Source organism: Nycticebus coucang, chromosome 7 (genome assembly GCF_027406575.1).
Source record: "Nycticebus coucang isolate mNycCou1 chromosome 7, mNycCou1.pri, whole genome shotgun sequence".
Classification (NCBI taxonomy): domain Eukaryota; kingdom Metazoa; phylum Chordata; class Mammalia; order Primates; family Lorisidae; genus Nycticebus; species Nycticebus coucang.
The window spans coordinates 66,615,982-66,632,234 of record NC_069786.1 but is presented as its reverse complement, the minus strand read 5'-3'; the positions used below and the strand labels follow the sequence as shown (position 1 = coordinate 66,632,234).

The 16,253-nt window shown below is 40.7% G+C and overlaps 1 protein-coding gene across 1 annotated transcript in view; it reads right to left on the bottom strand.

Moving 5' to 3' along the window:
* MYO3B (myosin IIIB) overlaps positions 1-16,253 on the bottom strand; it is a 493,981-nt gene that overhangs the window by 276,929 nt on the left and 200,799 nt on the right. Inside the window, 1 exon segment of the mRNA XM_053596463.1 lies at positions 11,460-11,615. Within this exon segment, the coding sequence (XP_053452438.1) occupies positions 11,460-11,615 (156 nt within the window).

Sequence of the window (16,253 nt, the reverse complement as noted above, 5' to 3'; positions counted from 1 at the left end):
AGTCGGAGCTTATTCTACTTATCATTTGATAAAGAAAATCAGGATTTTAAAAATCATCCACAGATCTGGTTCTAGTTAAGATGAAATAAGCACTCTCTACTCTTATTTCTCCACTGAGCATAACTAAATACCCTGGACAGAATGCACGGGGCACGTACCTCAGGACTCAGAAGTAAACAGTAACAGGCAGATGGAGGAAGCCGATCAGAATTCAAAATACCACTGAACTAATGATGAGTTTTCCAGGGCTTTTCTCCTCCCATAACTCCTGACCTGGGCTTACAGGCAGCCTGAACTACACATAGGGAGGTCAAGTTTCATGTTGGGTGACGTTTTTATAGCCATTTAAAAATGGAAACACTAACAAGACCTCACTTAGGGTCTCACAAAGGGATATACTATAGTAGAAAGTTGTGATTTTTCAGGTGAACTTAACAGAATACATCATCAGTATCAAAAATATTCTAAGCCTGCAACATATTGTCTGTAGGCTACACCAATCTATCTGTCTTCTCAAAGATTTAAGTTCCCAGAATCATGCAGATGCTGTCTGTAAATCTGAGCTTGATTCTCATAAAAATCTTCCCCAATATATTTTACTAACAACTTTTAAAGGATTTTATGTGCTATTATTTGCAATGTGTGACCTCTTCCCCTGCTTGTAATCAATCACATTCTTTAGAATTATTTGTACCCAAAATTGAGGCAAGCAATCTAGAAGTTAACATCCATGCAAAGTAGTTGCATGCCGATAAAGACCATTTATTTTCCCAACCAGAAAAAAAAAAATCTGCAATTTTTTCTTGGTCTTCCCCAACTAGTATTCTTCTGAAACTGCTATCTGCTTTATTTTTCTCCTTTGGCTATGGAGTTTCAAGGGTCTACTGGAGAGAATAAATACTATTTATTTCAATTTTAATCTCTTTTTTAAAATATCCTAGATTTTACATACATTGATAAAAATGTTATATTGCCTTATGTTTCTCTATTTTAGTAGAGATTGATGAAAATAAATTTTGTTTAAACATTTTTCAGTTTTCGTGAGTCAATGTATTGTCACTAGTAAATACACACTTAAAATTTCCTTTAAATTCACCTGCTCCATCTAGTGCCTTACTTGAGAATAGCATCTATTATTAATTTTTGCTGAAGAATTCCTTGTTTAAGGAGAAAACGACAGAACTCCAACTAAAAGTTACTTGGATTGAGTATCAAAACTTAGAGGAATGGAGAGATATATGAATGAACAAACAAAAGCATTCTATAAAATCAAGAGTATATGGTGAAGTATTGTCATTTCAATGGCTCAGAAGACATTTTCAAATTCTAGCAAGTCTATATTGCCTTTTGTTAGATTTGCTACTTGTCTTTATGAGGCTCTAAGTATGCTGGCTGCCAAGCCTGGATTCTCAGATGAACAGAATTTAAAGGTTGGAACTTGGAGGGGCAGCTCTGACTTGAACTGGTTCTTGGAGTTTGGGTTTGATGTGGTAGTTGATGGGAAGGATTTAGACCAAGCGTCCTCAAACTTTTTAAACAGGGGGCCAATTCACTGTCCCTCAGATCGTTGGAGGGCCAGACTATAGTTTAAACCAAAAAACTATGAACAAATTCCTATGCACACTGCACATATCTTATTTTGAAGTAAAAAACAAAATGGGAACAAATACAATTCACACCGCTTCATGTGGCCCGCAGGCCGCAGTTTGAGGACACCTGATTTAGACAGTAGGGTTGGCCATAGATCGCAGGGATGAGGTAAAGGGGAAACTGGTATCTGAATCCATGATTCAAGTAAGGTGAAAATGAGGGCAAGACTGAAACATCAAGTGCAAGGAAGTGGGCAGAGAGTAAGAAAAGGATGTGAGGCAGGTGCATTGGCTCACGCCTGTATCCAGCACTCTGGGAGGCCCAGGCAAGTAGATGGTCTGTGCTCAGGAGTTCAAGACCAGACCCCCATCTCTGCTACAGTAGAAAAATTAGCCAGGTGTTGTGGCAGGTGCCTGTCATCCCAGCTACTCGGGAGGCTGAAGCAAGAGGATCACTTGAGCCCAAGAGTAAGAGGTTGCTGTGAGCTATAATGCCATGCACTTGACCCAGGGGGATAGAGTGAGGAGGAGGAGGAGGAGGAGAAGGAGGAGAAAAGAAAGCAATTTGAAGAGCAGGTGAGAGGCTCGGAGTTCCCCTAAGACAACAGTGGGCATAGATGAGGTAGAGGGTAAGGACTTCCATGGAATGTCTTTGGCCCATCCAGTGAATGGGAAAGGAGCTTTAAAGGGCACCAAACAGGTTCGGATACTAGAGGAATTGTTGTCATGAAAAAAATTCCCAAAGTGTTCTGCTTTCACTATAGTTTAATCTCTATGCCTACATCATGGTTAAAACCATTTTTGTGTGAATGCTCTTTGATATCCCATCACTGAGCCTGCCAAGTTCTTTATTTGAGCTGCTAGTCCTATGAACAACTTTGGAAAATATTTATTTTACCCAAAAGTGAAACCTTTTCCAGTCTACCAACTAATAACACCTGTGTTAGTGGAGACTTCTATGCAGGTAGGGACAAACAGGGTTGGAGGAGCTTCACACAGGTGTGTCAGGATGCGTTCTTCTCTTCACTCCCCAACCATGATGAAGAACAAAGCAATAGCCAGGCATACTGGCTCACATCTGTAATCCCAGCACTCTGGGAGGCCAAGGTGGGTGGATTGCCTGAGCTCACGAGTTCGAGACCAGCCTGAACAAGCATGAGACTCTGTCTCTAAAAATAGCCAGGCTTTGTGGCAGGCACCTGTAGTCCCAGCTACTCAGGAGGCGGAGGCAAGAGAATCCCTTGAGCCCAAGAGTTTGATAATGCTGTGAGCTGTGGCACCATGGCACTCTACCTGGGGCAATAAAGACCCTGTCTCAAAAAAAAAAAAAAAGCAATAGAAGAAGGTGTTCTAAATCATAACTCAAGGGTGGGAAGGAAACAAACTCTTTTAGCCTAATAACTACAAGCAATATGCTCGTGAGAGGTTGATCTCTACTCTAAGAAATGCCTGATGGCCTCCTGGGCAGTCACCCTGTAGCAGGATCATTATTAAGGTCTCTTCTGCCTCAGCAACTTCATACCCAGGATTAGGGCCCTCCCCTCTGAGAGTGGAATTGGAAGGAGTGGAGAAGGGCTGACACTCCTACCAGATTCTGAAAATAAAAGGAAATAAAATTTGTTGGAGGTGGAGGAAAAACAAATAGGGAATGAGGAAAAAGGTCCAGGCTCCAAGATGGTGGTCCTCAAGAGTCTAAGACAAAGGCCTCTGTGGCCATGGACCTAACACTACATTCAATGGACTCCAAATAAGAACATTACTGAAAACTAAGGATAGAGTACCGTTGCTACACCAAAGTCAGTGGGGTTTGTTGTTGTTTTTGTTGTTGTTTTGAGACAGTCTCACTTGTTGCCCTTGGTAGAGTGCTGTGGTGTCAGAGCTCACAGCAACCTCAGACTCTTGGGCTCAAGCAATTCTCTTGCCTCAGCCTCCCAAACAGCTGGGACTACAGGCGCCTGCCACAATGCCCAGCTATTATTTTTTTTAGAGATGAGGTCTTGCTCTGGCTCAGGCTGGTCTCGCTGGTGAGCTCAAGCAATCTACCCACCTTGGCCTCTCAGAGTGCTAGGATTACAGGTGTGAGCCACCACATCCAGCCTAAGTCAGTGTCGGTGAATATTTCTTCCAAATCATTATTTCTGTTTGATAAAAGAGAAACTTTTATTTGACTAAAACTACATAACCATGGCCCTAGAATGAGAGAAACACTGGCAGACTGTCTAGGAATGACACCATTTTACTGAGAGTAAATTCAAATATGGACAGAGATGCCACCTAATACCTTTAACTATGTGAACTGTATCTTGACCGTGGACTTAAGGTTGTATGTATCAAACATACAATACACAACATAGATTAGAAAACAGAAGAATTGCTTGGGTGGAAATTACTATAGTATCTGCCTGTTTTTCTAAAAATAGTTTTGGCCAGAATCTCAACAAATCAGCAACTTATAATCAATCATGTTAAATAGTATTTGATATACCTAACTTCTCTAATCAGCAAGCATCAGTGACACCAGTATAAAATTAGACATTAATTAATTCATTCACCCAATTATATAGATACAGGTAGATAGATAACAATACTAATTATATCAGGATATAGAATTATTTCTTCTCTGTTAGGAGGATAGGAAGATCTTTAACCACCTATGTGTCAAGCATCTTCAGCACTTCATTTTTTTTTTAGAGACAGAGTCTCACTTTATCACCCTCTGTAGAGTACGGTGGCATCACAGCTCACAGCAACCTCCAACTCCTGGGCTTAGGCCATTCTCTTGCCTCAGCCTCCCGAGTAGCTGGGACTCCAGGCGCCCACCACGATGCCCGGCTATTTTTTTGTTGCAGTTTGGCGGAGGCCGGGTTCGAACTCACCACCCTCAGTATATGGAGCCGGCACCCTACCCACTGAGCCACAGGTACTGCCCAGCACTTTATTAATTAATCATTCAAGAGTCATTCATTTACCCAGGAACACAGGAACCCATCAGTGTATGTAATATGGTATGAGTATGGGTGTGTATGTGTACCTGTGCGTGCACACACGTTGGCAGTTAGAAGATGGAGGGAGCAAGGCTGACCTGGAAAAGCTCTGTGATTAAGCTGTGAGAAATCTGTTTTTAAAGGTCATTCTCACAAGTTGGAAAGAAATCAGAAAAGCTAAAATCATTGTTTTAATCAGCCTCAGGCAAATTGCAAGGGCAGACTCAAAATACATTTAAACAGAGAAGAAAAAAACCCGGCCACTTAATTCTTCCACCAAGTACTACTTAAAGCAGACCCTTGGCATTTGAAGGTTTAACATTTGTGGTTTCAGCTCGTTCTAAGACATCTGCAAGGGCATGGAATGCTGGCGCTCGTAATTTTACTGAAGCTTATAGTTGAGTTCATGGTCACGACACAGCCAACCCAGTGCCTTCTTGCCTCATTCATGTTCCAGAGAATAATTCAGATGGACAAAATTATTCTCTGTCCTTCTCCTATTACCCTTGTAAAGTGATAGAAAGCATATTTTTAAAATCTACTTCTCTGAACTTTTAACAGTGAAATAACATACCAGATGATGTTAATGAATTCAGGAATTTGTAAAACTGATTTGGGGAAAAGTCCTTTTTCAAGGTCAAGCAAATGGGAGCTGATATATAGAAAATGAGCAAACTGTCAAAAGTACCTCTGATAGATTAAGTAATGATGTAGCCTCAAAGTATTATTCATATAATTTTCTGGGTTTTTAAAAACTCCTTTGAGAGAATAAGTTGATTCACGACTGCTTTATTGTACCTAAATCAAATATATGCTATGGCAAAATTAAAAATTTCTGGAAAAACTTAAATTCCAATGACATTGTGTATAAATTATAATTAGCATCTGGTAAGGCATCTATCAAATTTCAGATAGTACAATGTCTCTTCTCAGTGGGTGCTTATGACATCCCATATCTACATCTATATCCATTCTTGGTGTATACATAGCGAAACAGAATGGTTCGCAGCCAGGCTTTCTAAAGTCCTGTAGCAATCAGAGGAGCTAGAATGTTTATTTAACAGTGCAAGGACAGCTTAGCATAACTAGCTCCACTGTGCTTACTGTCCTCTCCGCCCCCACTAATATTGTTTGGGTTAACAGCCTCTGCTTAGTACCACATGCAGGCTAGAAGAAAGGTAAAAACCACACCTTTTCCAAAACTGACTCCCAAGAAGGTAAGAAAAGCAAACATACAAGTAACAAGGCTGTGTTTAACATTTTTAGGAACATCTTGACCTTTATCCTCCTAAGTTAACTGACCAAGAGAAGAAGTCTTACAACCTTCTCAGATCCTCACCAAGGGCCAGATGTCTGTGATCACCTTCTTCTTGGTTCACTGACTCTTCAAATAAAAGCAGCTTTCCATCTTGCCTCTCGGCTTATTGGCCATCCTGTGGTGAGTGGCAGAAGCTTGGCCTCGGTTACACTTAGACCCAGGAGCAGTGAGATGGGGACCATACCACGCAAGCCTTCCATGCACAACACAGCTTCTGCTCTACTGTGAACAAGCTCCCCATGATTCCTAGTTGAATATTCTTCCCTCCTCAGAGTGCTCTCAGTTGCAGCACCATTTTCCACCTGCTTACTGTGAGGGGTCGGGGGGACTGGGTAGCCTCCCTGCTCCTGTCTGCCTTCTCCCAACCATTGTTCTCCCTAACCAATATCTCTCTTTTTAAAAGTTCACATCACATTCAGCTCTCTAGAACTTGACACTCAATTTTTCTTTTTCTCTGCCCCTTCCCCAGATTATCAGTCGTTGGTTTTTCTGGGTCCCACCAATCACTTTGTTAATTCTTTTTGCATTCTGATCTAAGGTTTGTAATAGACCAACAGACCCCCAAAAGACACAAGTCTGTCTCAGCCTTAGTCCCTGCATGTCTCCACCCCCCGCCCCCAGGGCAAAGGCCGAGAACAGGTCTCAGAACAATGAAGTTCTCTGAGTTCCCTTAACCCCCTAGCAATGGCTAAACAATGGTGGAAAACTTACTCAAGCTGAGTTTCCCAAGCTACCAAACTGAGTTTCCCAAGCTGTCCCTGTGCCAACCACCATGCTATAACCCCTTGAGCCAACCACCACACTGTAACCCCGCCCCGAGCTAACCACCATATTCTGCTTCTGTGTTTGTTTGCTTGCTTGCCATGCAACACAAAAAGGGTATAAAAAATCAGCCTGCTCCTCACTTCGGGGCCACCTACTTCTTGAAGGCAGCGGTCCCCTGCTCAGGTGTAATAAATCACCATCTGATTCATACCTGAAGTGGGATCTGAGTTTTTCTTACAGGCTGTGATGGGTACAACAGGTTCTTCAACTTATCAACATTTAAAAACATGTATTTCTAGTCTACCAAAGTTGACCACAAGCTCAGCTATTCCTAGTTCTTAATTATTTCTCAAAAGTTCCCAGGATCTCAGTTTTGTGATATCTTTTCTCGTCATTCTCCCATCATCTGCCTTGCATTGTCAACTGCCAGTCCTCTGCCTGGACTCAGCTGCAAAGTCATGAGCCACTCTGGCTTCACTTTCTTCCCAGCCCCCAAAAGACCCCAAGGATAGTCTCCCACCTGCTTTAATTCCTTAGCCCCCTTATCCACACATCAGTTCCACTGAAGCCAGTCTCCAGCCCAGAGAAGACCACAGCATCTGCTTTCTCCACTTTTACCCCTTGTTGTTGAGGGTTACTTGAGATGATAGATGGAAGATGTGGCCATGGTGATGGTACATTTTCTGAGAGTTTCTAGTGCCAAATGCTGGCCTGAATGTTCATGCATTACCTTAAACACTAATAACCTTCACTGTAATGGGATGCATGCAGTTGTATGCCACCTGGGTTTTCTGTGCTATCGTGTGATCATTTTATTTATATATATATATATATATATACACACACACACACATATGTATATGTATGTGTGTATATATATGTAAATATCTATGTATCTATCTTTAATTGATCCTTTATAATCTCCCTCATAGTGGCCATTTCAAAGATTTAACACTCTCCTGGATTTCACAACCTACTCCCAACTCTGAGATCACTTTGCTTAGTTTTTTGGAAAGGTAAAGGCCATTCAACATGAATTTTCTCATAATGTCTCCTCTCTCCTCTCAAATATTCTGAGTATTTTCAACTACTCTCTCTGTGTCTTTCCTAGCGTACAAGCTCTTTCTCTCCAAGGCTAATCTTCCTCTTAGGCCCTGATCCACTCCCTCTTCCTTCCTCTCTCATCTGTCTTCCATATCTCCTTCTAAATAAGATCCTTCCCCTTTGCCTGTCCTGTAAGAACCTGCCTTCCTCCCTGCAGCCCCTTCAAACTACCAACTGCTCTCTACCTGGGGGAACCTTCCTTGCCTTTGCAGGAATAGCAAAACAATTTCCCCTATGCTACAGGCCTTGGTCCTCTGTGTCAGCTGTCAAATTCAAAAGAGCTCCAGATGGGGAGCCCAGAACCATTTGAACCATTGAAGAACGCTACTTTGGGCAGAAAGCTAGAAGTTTTGTGTAATATACATATCTGGCAGTTTGGGGCATTGTTTCTGATAGGCTATGAAGAGGAAATAATCATTTAACTGGTCTCTGTCTCTTAGTGCATTGCAATTTCTATTTGGTTGCAATGTGGACCAGGGTGGCAGGCCAATTTGGATAGCCACTGACACAGTTCTCCTTTGCTTTAGCCTCTCTCAAGCAAACTATCACTAAGTCCTAACAATACCATTATCTTAATATATTCTGCCATTTGTAATTACTATAATCTACTCACTCATTTCCCTGGCTCCAACCTTGCCCTGCTCCGTTCTATTCTCCTAACTGCAATTGGAATAATCTTCTGGAATTCTTCAGTGGCTCCCTAGTGCATGAGGAACAAATCTAGGCTTCTTAGGGCCATCACAACCCAGCCTCTGCCTATCTTGTCTCTCCTTCCCACCTACCCCATGCTGAGTTCCAGCCATGCCAATTAATTGTTCACCACATGTCCCAAGCTATTTCCAGCCCTGGGCCTTTTCTTGTGGCTCACTTTTCTCCCTCTCCCTAAAATACTCTCTCCCCCAACTATCTTCTGTTTGTTCTTCAGGATAGTTAAGGATTTTCTTCTCACCAGTTCCTATGGGGTCTTCCTCAACCATTCCAACCCCCTCCTCCCCAGTAGGCATAGGTCCCTTTCCCAGGTGCTCCCAGAGGTGCCCTAGATATTCCTTTACCCAAGCGCTTTTCATGCTGAGCTGTTGTCATCTGATTCTTGTCTGCATCACACACCAGCCTAGTAGCTCTTTATCAGGAACTGCATCTGATTTGCCTTTGTAGTCCCTCTGTTCAGCATAGGACTTGACACATACACACATATAAATGTCTCTTGAATGAATAAATGAATAAATTAGATATTGAATAAGAGATTAAAATGGCTATTTTTAACATTGAGTACTTTGGTACTTTTTATTTTCATGATCTTATACAGTAAGGAAAAGATGAATTTTCACAGATTAAAAGTAAGAGGTAATTAGTGTTAAAAAGAAATGAGAGACTCGGAATCCAATAGATGCTACTACTACTACTATTTATGCAGGATTAACTATAAGGAAAACTATTGTAAGTATTGTATATCTCTTGACTTAACCCTCAAAACAATTCTTATTATAGAGAAGATACTTTGGAAGAGAAAAGTAACTTATTGAATAAGTGGCTGGGCTGGGATCCAAATGTAGCAGAGCCGATGCTTTTTTTTTGTGTGTGTGTGTGTGTGGTTTTTTTTTGGCTGGGGCTGGGTTTGAACCCACCACCTCCGGCATATGGGACTGGCGGCCTACTCCTTGAGCCACAGGCACCAGCACACCGTGCTGCCTGCTATGTGGCCATAATTATGCATCAACGTGGTAAGTTGCAAGTCGATATTTACCTCACTCATCTATGCACTCACTTCAATTTTTCTTTTTTCTTTTTTTCCACCTTAACTTGGAAACTCACACTCTAAATATATTGACTTATCAGCATCTAGTGATATTTGACAGCTTTTCCTGGTGGGCTTAAAAAAAATCTATGTCGCTAGCTCCTTGCTAACAGAAAGTAATAGTGTGGGTAAGGGGATGGTCGACTGTTAATTACATCCATTGTGTTTCCTACATGAGTTTTTTGGAATTAATATCCTACCTTCTAAGGAAATGGCTGTTTGAGGTTTTGATATCTATTTGTAAGGTTGTATTTTTTAAAATGATAGCTCAAAGAAACACAAACTATTGAGTGAAACTCAAGATTACAAAGACGCTGTGACAAACAAGCCTTTGCCACCATGTACCACTGTACAAAGCTTCTGACATCAAAGGAGTAAACAAAGATAAAGAGAAATTAGAGAAAGCCCAGAGCTGCAATTTTCTGTGGTAAAAGGAGGAAAGTTTTTAAAGAGAGACCATGGATCTGGACAGGCAAATCAGGCCAATGTGAAATGCTGGATCACTTGGCAAATTAAGTCTCAGAAATCATTCTGAGGCAGATCTCAGAACCGTGAGGCAAGAAGGAGATACTGGATTTGACTTACGGCATTTAAATGCTGGGTTTGTTTTTTGCTTGACTTATATTTTATTTTGTCTTCATTTTTTGTGGTGTGTGTGCATGCGTGTGTGTGTACGTGTGTGTGTCTGTGTATGAAGGTGGGGCGGGGGGGCAGTGGCCAGTGTATAGGAACAAATGCAAAGGAAGAAAAGGAGGCTTAAACACAAGTTCCCACTGCTTCAAAGACACCAAGTGACAAGAATTTCTCTGCGATTCTCTACCCTTCAGGCAACACATAGAAACAGAAATGGCAGTGGAAAGGGGGAACAAGTAGGGAAAAATCCATTTTGAGCTATCCAAAGGGACTCTGGTGGTGGAGAAGCAAATCGGCAAAATACAGTCACCTTGGAACTATGTCTCCAGCTCAAAGAGTCCTGGTGCCAATGTTTGGCTTTTTGATTTGTAAACAGCTTTCTGCTGAATACATGAATATTTCCAGAACTTCTGACTTGAGAAATTTTATTCTTTACCCTTCGTACTTTGAATGTTCTTTTACTAATAATGAGCCGGAGCTTATCTATATTCTAGCCAGTTTTATAAAACCAAGCAACTGCTGAGCAGAGGAAGCAGGTTTATAGTCATTTAATTTTTTTTTTTTTTTAAAGAGAAATTCTGCCACCCTCTGGACAGAAACTAAAGATCTATGTCTTAGGGATTCACCAGGGAATACTGTTGTAAGCATTTGCCCCTGTCAATTAACATTTTTTTTAAATCTGCCCTTTAAAAAACAAAACAAACAAACAAACAAAAAAAAAAAAACATTGCTCTAGATAGCATAGACAATGTATGAAAAAATTATTTTAAAATAATTAGTTGACTCTAAAAAATCTTTAACTCAAGAGGAAATGGTCTCAGAGCACATTAGGAAAAAAAGCCTCCAGTGTTTAACTTATAATCTTTCTAAAATCATCTTACAATCTGTATTTCTGCTGTCTGGTCTGCAACAGCTAAGTAAAGATTTTTCAAGCAATTTCAGTGGTAGCTGCTTTCATACAGTTACCTTTATTGGAGAAAAATCCAAATTTATATTAAATATAAATATATATTTATTGTTTTAACTAGAGCTAACTGAACATGAGGGCAGAGTGACATTTCACTCATAACAGCACAATGGGCAGTTTGTTCCTGAAGCCCTCCTACTCTTACCCGCTTGGAAGGGAGTCCTTAATGTCATGCAAATGAAACCCTCAGGAATGCAGGGATATGGGAATTACCAGTAATAACACCGGGCAAATCAAAATACCCAATGCACCATCTTTATAAATAACTGGAGGGAGAAAGCAGAAAGACACCCCAGTACTATACCTGGTTTTAGCAACAGGGTGTAGATGCTTCTGCTCTTGGAGGACCTTGGCCAGCTGTTTTTGTAGGAACAAAACCTTTCCGTGGGCTCCTTTAATAAATGGGTGCTCAAGGAGATGTGTGACAGAAGGCCGCTTTTCAAAATCTTTAATAAGACACCTGTTTGCAAAAATCAACAATCAAAAGTACAATCTTAGACATCCTGCTCCTTTGTAAATTCAGGAGAGAGGTGAGAAAGCTCATTTCTTAAAACTTGATCATTAACCTTCCATAGCTCTTTCTTTATTAATAGTATCAGAAAATAGAAAAACTACTAATTCTCTGTTAGTTGAGTTAAAACATCAGGAATCTATTTTAGTTTAACGCAATCAAATTTTGATTGATAGTTTAACAAAATCAATTTGAAGTACTCAGAACATTGAATAAATTGACTGGTCAGCCAAATTTCTGTCTGAATTTTCACCACAAAAAAATGTTTTCAATGGAGTCAAGTTGATCAGTCTATCTACTTTGTTTTAGGAGCATATGGAATTGAAATACTATGACTTCACTTAAATCCTAATATGTGAAATGCCCATCATTTATTTGGTAGTAAGGAAAATGCATTTCAGAGTTTGCAAAGAAAGGAACTAATCATAAAGAAACCTTCACAGAGAAAGTTCAGCAGCTTGATTTCAAATGCCTTCTGGAGAAACAGAGAAACCTCAGAACAGGAAGTGACTACAATATAATCCAGATGAATTGGGATAGAATTATACAGACAGGGAACAAAAAGCCCACTCAAATCAGGTTGCATTTAAACTCTTCTGGTAAAACCACACCGGTATGACTACTTTCTGTTTCAGATAGTAGTTATAACCTTTTCGAAAAAAACAATCATTTAGTACATTTTGTTGTATGTTCTACGTTATTTAAGATAATTTGGATACAAGGAAATTTCTAGTGAAATTGAATGTGATGACTACCCCTCCAATTAGCACTGCATTTCTATCCTTCATAGCTGTCTTCAGGGACAGAGAGAAACTTCAACATCCATCCTTTTAAACTATCAGTCTTTAGCTCCCATTGGAGGCTTAGGATATGAAGGCCATTCTTCCCAGTCCATGAAATAAACATCTTTAATTTTATCAGTAGTGGCACGCCAGCAATATCTAAAACACAATATATTTTAAATAATGAAATGCACTGACAAATGGTAAAATGTTCAGCCTCACCTTCAACATCTTTTCAGAACATTTAAGCAGAGTTCCTGAAATCCTCAACTGTTAAATTTACAAAAAAACCAACAACAACAAAAACTTTAACCTTCGCAGTTTTCACTTCAAAACACTTTTCCATCCTTTACCTTCTAATCCTGAAAAGATATTCGGTAAATTTCCCAGCCAGTCCATTTTAGAATTGATTCAGGGGATTCCCTATCTATTGGAACTGGAGCTTTCAGCTAGAAAAGCCAACAGAACCTAAATTATCTCTATTCTGCTTCCCGCAGTACTATAAATACCACCTCTGCCTTGCCATGGGAAGAAATCAATCACTTGGCTTTTATAGGTTCAGGGCCTTTTGTATAATCCATTATATTTCCTCTGAAAAAAAAAAATCAGTGTACATGCTTTAAAAAGACTTTATTCATGTTTTTATATCAGCAGACTTTCCTTGATTCCATGTATATTCATTTCTATTTATGACTATAAAAGAAACAAATGCTAATAATCATGTTTCCTGAAAAAGAAGGAACTCAAGAGGTAGTTATATGAAAAAGAAGGAACCAAAAGGTAGTCAGAAATATAGCCCAGTCTTCCTGGTTTAAAGGATGGTATATGAAAACCCTAAAATAAACACAGTCTCCACATCCTCTGAGAGCTCCGACTGAAGATAGACCTGGTGGCTCTGCACACGCCCTGGAGCCTAGGAGGGAGTAGACAGGATGGGAGTCCAGGAACTGCTGGGTCCTGCAGCTAAAGCCTGTCCCATGATCTCGAACAAGTCACATTTTGTCTGTCATCATCACATAAACATACCTGTGCCAAAGTACTTTCCAAACATAGAGAGATTTCTTATTTACCATACAACATTCTCCTCCCCTTTTGCTTTCTTCCTGCATCAATTGTTGAGGTTTCACCTGACTACTAGTAGATGTCCACTGAAAAAGGAAGAAAGAGCACAGGGACGAGGACACCGTCATCGGCAGTGCAAGGTCAGAAATAACCAGGTCCTGGCATGTTTGTGTCTTTCCACAAGGTCAGACTTTTATTGATGCATATTCAATCATGAAAGTCAAGAGCTGCAAGGAGTTCCCAAGAAGGCAGCTCTCCTTAGTACTACCCATTCGTTTGGTAGTCAGAGCCACAGGCATGCAGGCTCAAGCCTACTCACAAGTCAGTCAACACTGCAAACCATACATAGTAGGATACTTAATCAACATATAAATGCTATAGAGTAAAATTTCCACAACAGAATGAATTTAACATCAAGAGAAAGGAGTTAATGAACCAGTCCAAGGACAGCGACATGAACAAGGAGAGTGTCCTGGGCTGATGCAGATGGTCATCAATGTCTTACAAGGAAGAGTCCTTGACTTGGGCAGAGCCTTTGGTGTAGATGCTGAGTGCTGACCACGATGACAGCAGGATGGTGTCTATGGAGATGGCTATGTCTAGCTGGTAAAGTCCTATTCTTTTTATGGCCCTTGAATCAACTCTGAGGACTCATAGTAAAGGGTTATGCCCCTCTTTTGTTTAGTGTCATCCTTATTAATGAGGTGAATATCTGGACCCTGCTGGCATGATGCCTTTTGAAATATAATTATGATGAAGTCTTTTTCTAAGATGAAGTGAAGTCATTTATGTCACAGGTTCTCTATTGACTAGTCCCAACACTTCAAATGAGTAAATTCAAAGGGCTAAGGGTAAAAGTGGGAGAAGTAGCAATTACTAAAAACAAAATTCATAACATGTGGAAAGGAAAATGGGCTGGAGCTGCCTTAATCTTCCTCTGTGGGACATGTGCCTCAGGACAGTGTTCCAGGGGAGGACTGCAAACATAGTGCTCCTTCCACTATTTCAGTAAGTAAATCTCCTTGTATAGGGTTTGAGAAAGCCTGGGAAACCCATCTTCCTTCCAGCCTTATGAAAACAGGTCTCTATTGGAGTACAGGGATGCAACTAAATGGGATACATGAGGGCTGTCCATGAAGTATCAAGCTAGGTGTGTCTCCATTTTTCATATTACATGGCTGGGTAGTTTCTGGACAACCCTTGTGCACTGTTTCACAGTTTTAGCAACCACTGGAGAAGTAAGGCTCCCAGCAAGGTTGCAAGATTATTTGGGATGCTGGAAAAGGTCTCTCTCTAGATCACGGAGGGAGTAAGGAAAATCAGCAAATAATGAAGAGAACCAGACAAGGGAGAAACTAACAAGTAAATCTGTTGTCCCTTGAAGGTCCAGAAAGTGAAGGTGGGGGGCACCCCGCTCTCTGGAAGCAATGGAAAAGAGGATTTGTTACTTCTATGACTGGAGGGGTTGAGTGTCACACCACTGCATCAGCAAACTGAAACTCAGATATATAGGAAGAACGGTAAGCAGAGTTGTAAAATATCCCACCACATCGGAGGATTTTTAGGGGAAGGGCATGAAGAGTTGTGGGTACAGCCTAATTCTAAAACACAGCTGTGTATCCTTTTTTCTCATGGGGAGCAAAGAGCCAGTGTGAAATGGAATTATTATTTTACAGATAAATGAAGGAGAGTTTCCCCTTAGGAGCAGATATGCCTGAAAGTCCCGCCTTACCAGGCATCAGGGCCCAGGCATCATATCATTTCGTTTACTCAGTGAACACTTCTGACACAACACCAGAATAAACCAAAATAAGTTAATTCATAAAAAATCATGACCCATTTCCCTCAAGGATCTACAATCTAATTGAAAGTCAGAAGGACAAGAAAAACAAAGGAAATAGCAAAAGCCAGTGTTGACTTAGGTTTTTAGGATAAGAAATAATAACACAAAAGCATAGGATTTCAGAGCTTCGAGGACCGAGATTTTCTATGCTAACCCCTCTGTTGAGAAGTGAGGAAACTGAGGTCAAATCCTGATAGTCAGGGGGTCAGTTCCCCACCTCCCATGGCAGAACCCTTCCTACTCACTCTGTGCTGTCAAAAATGGCAACACATAAAATACGGGGTGTTGATGGGAGGACCTCCAGTCAGGGAAGACTTCATTGACCTCGTAAGAATTGAGGTGGGTGGGTCCTGTAGGAAGTTTAGAAACTAAATTGAATTAGATTGGTGGAGAAATGGTAGAAGGGATTTCAGACTGGAGAAATGGATCAGTAATGCAAGAAGCAAGACTAGGCAAGCCTCACAATCATGGTGACACCTTAACTAGTCACAGTCGTGCAGGGGTGGGTTTAGCTGAGCAGACTAGGTCAGCTGCACTACTTCGGCTTAGCTTCTCAGACTCCATCTTATAGGCCACTTTTCTTCCTTCAGCTTTAGTCCCTTTATCAACTTTAACCAGGATATAACTGCTATTGCATGAGACTTTGTAGTTTGGTATCCCAAATTCTCACTAAGTTTGTCAGGTCATCATATCCACCCCTTTTGGCAGGGATTTAGTGGATGAAGATGAAGTTGATGGCCAGGAATCCTTAAAATTCCTGGCAGCCTCCATTCCTTTTAAAAAGCAAGATAGAATTTTCTAACCTGGTTTGGAGCACACACATGTAAAACTAAGGAAATTGTGATATACTTATTCATTTCAAGATTGCTTATTGAATCAGGAATTGCAAATTCTAGATAT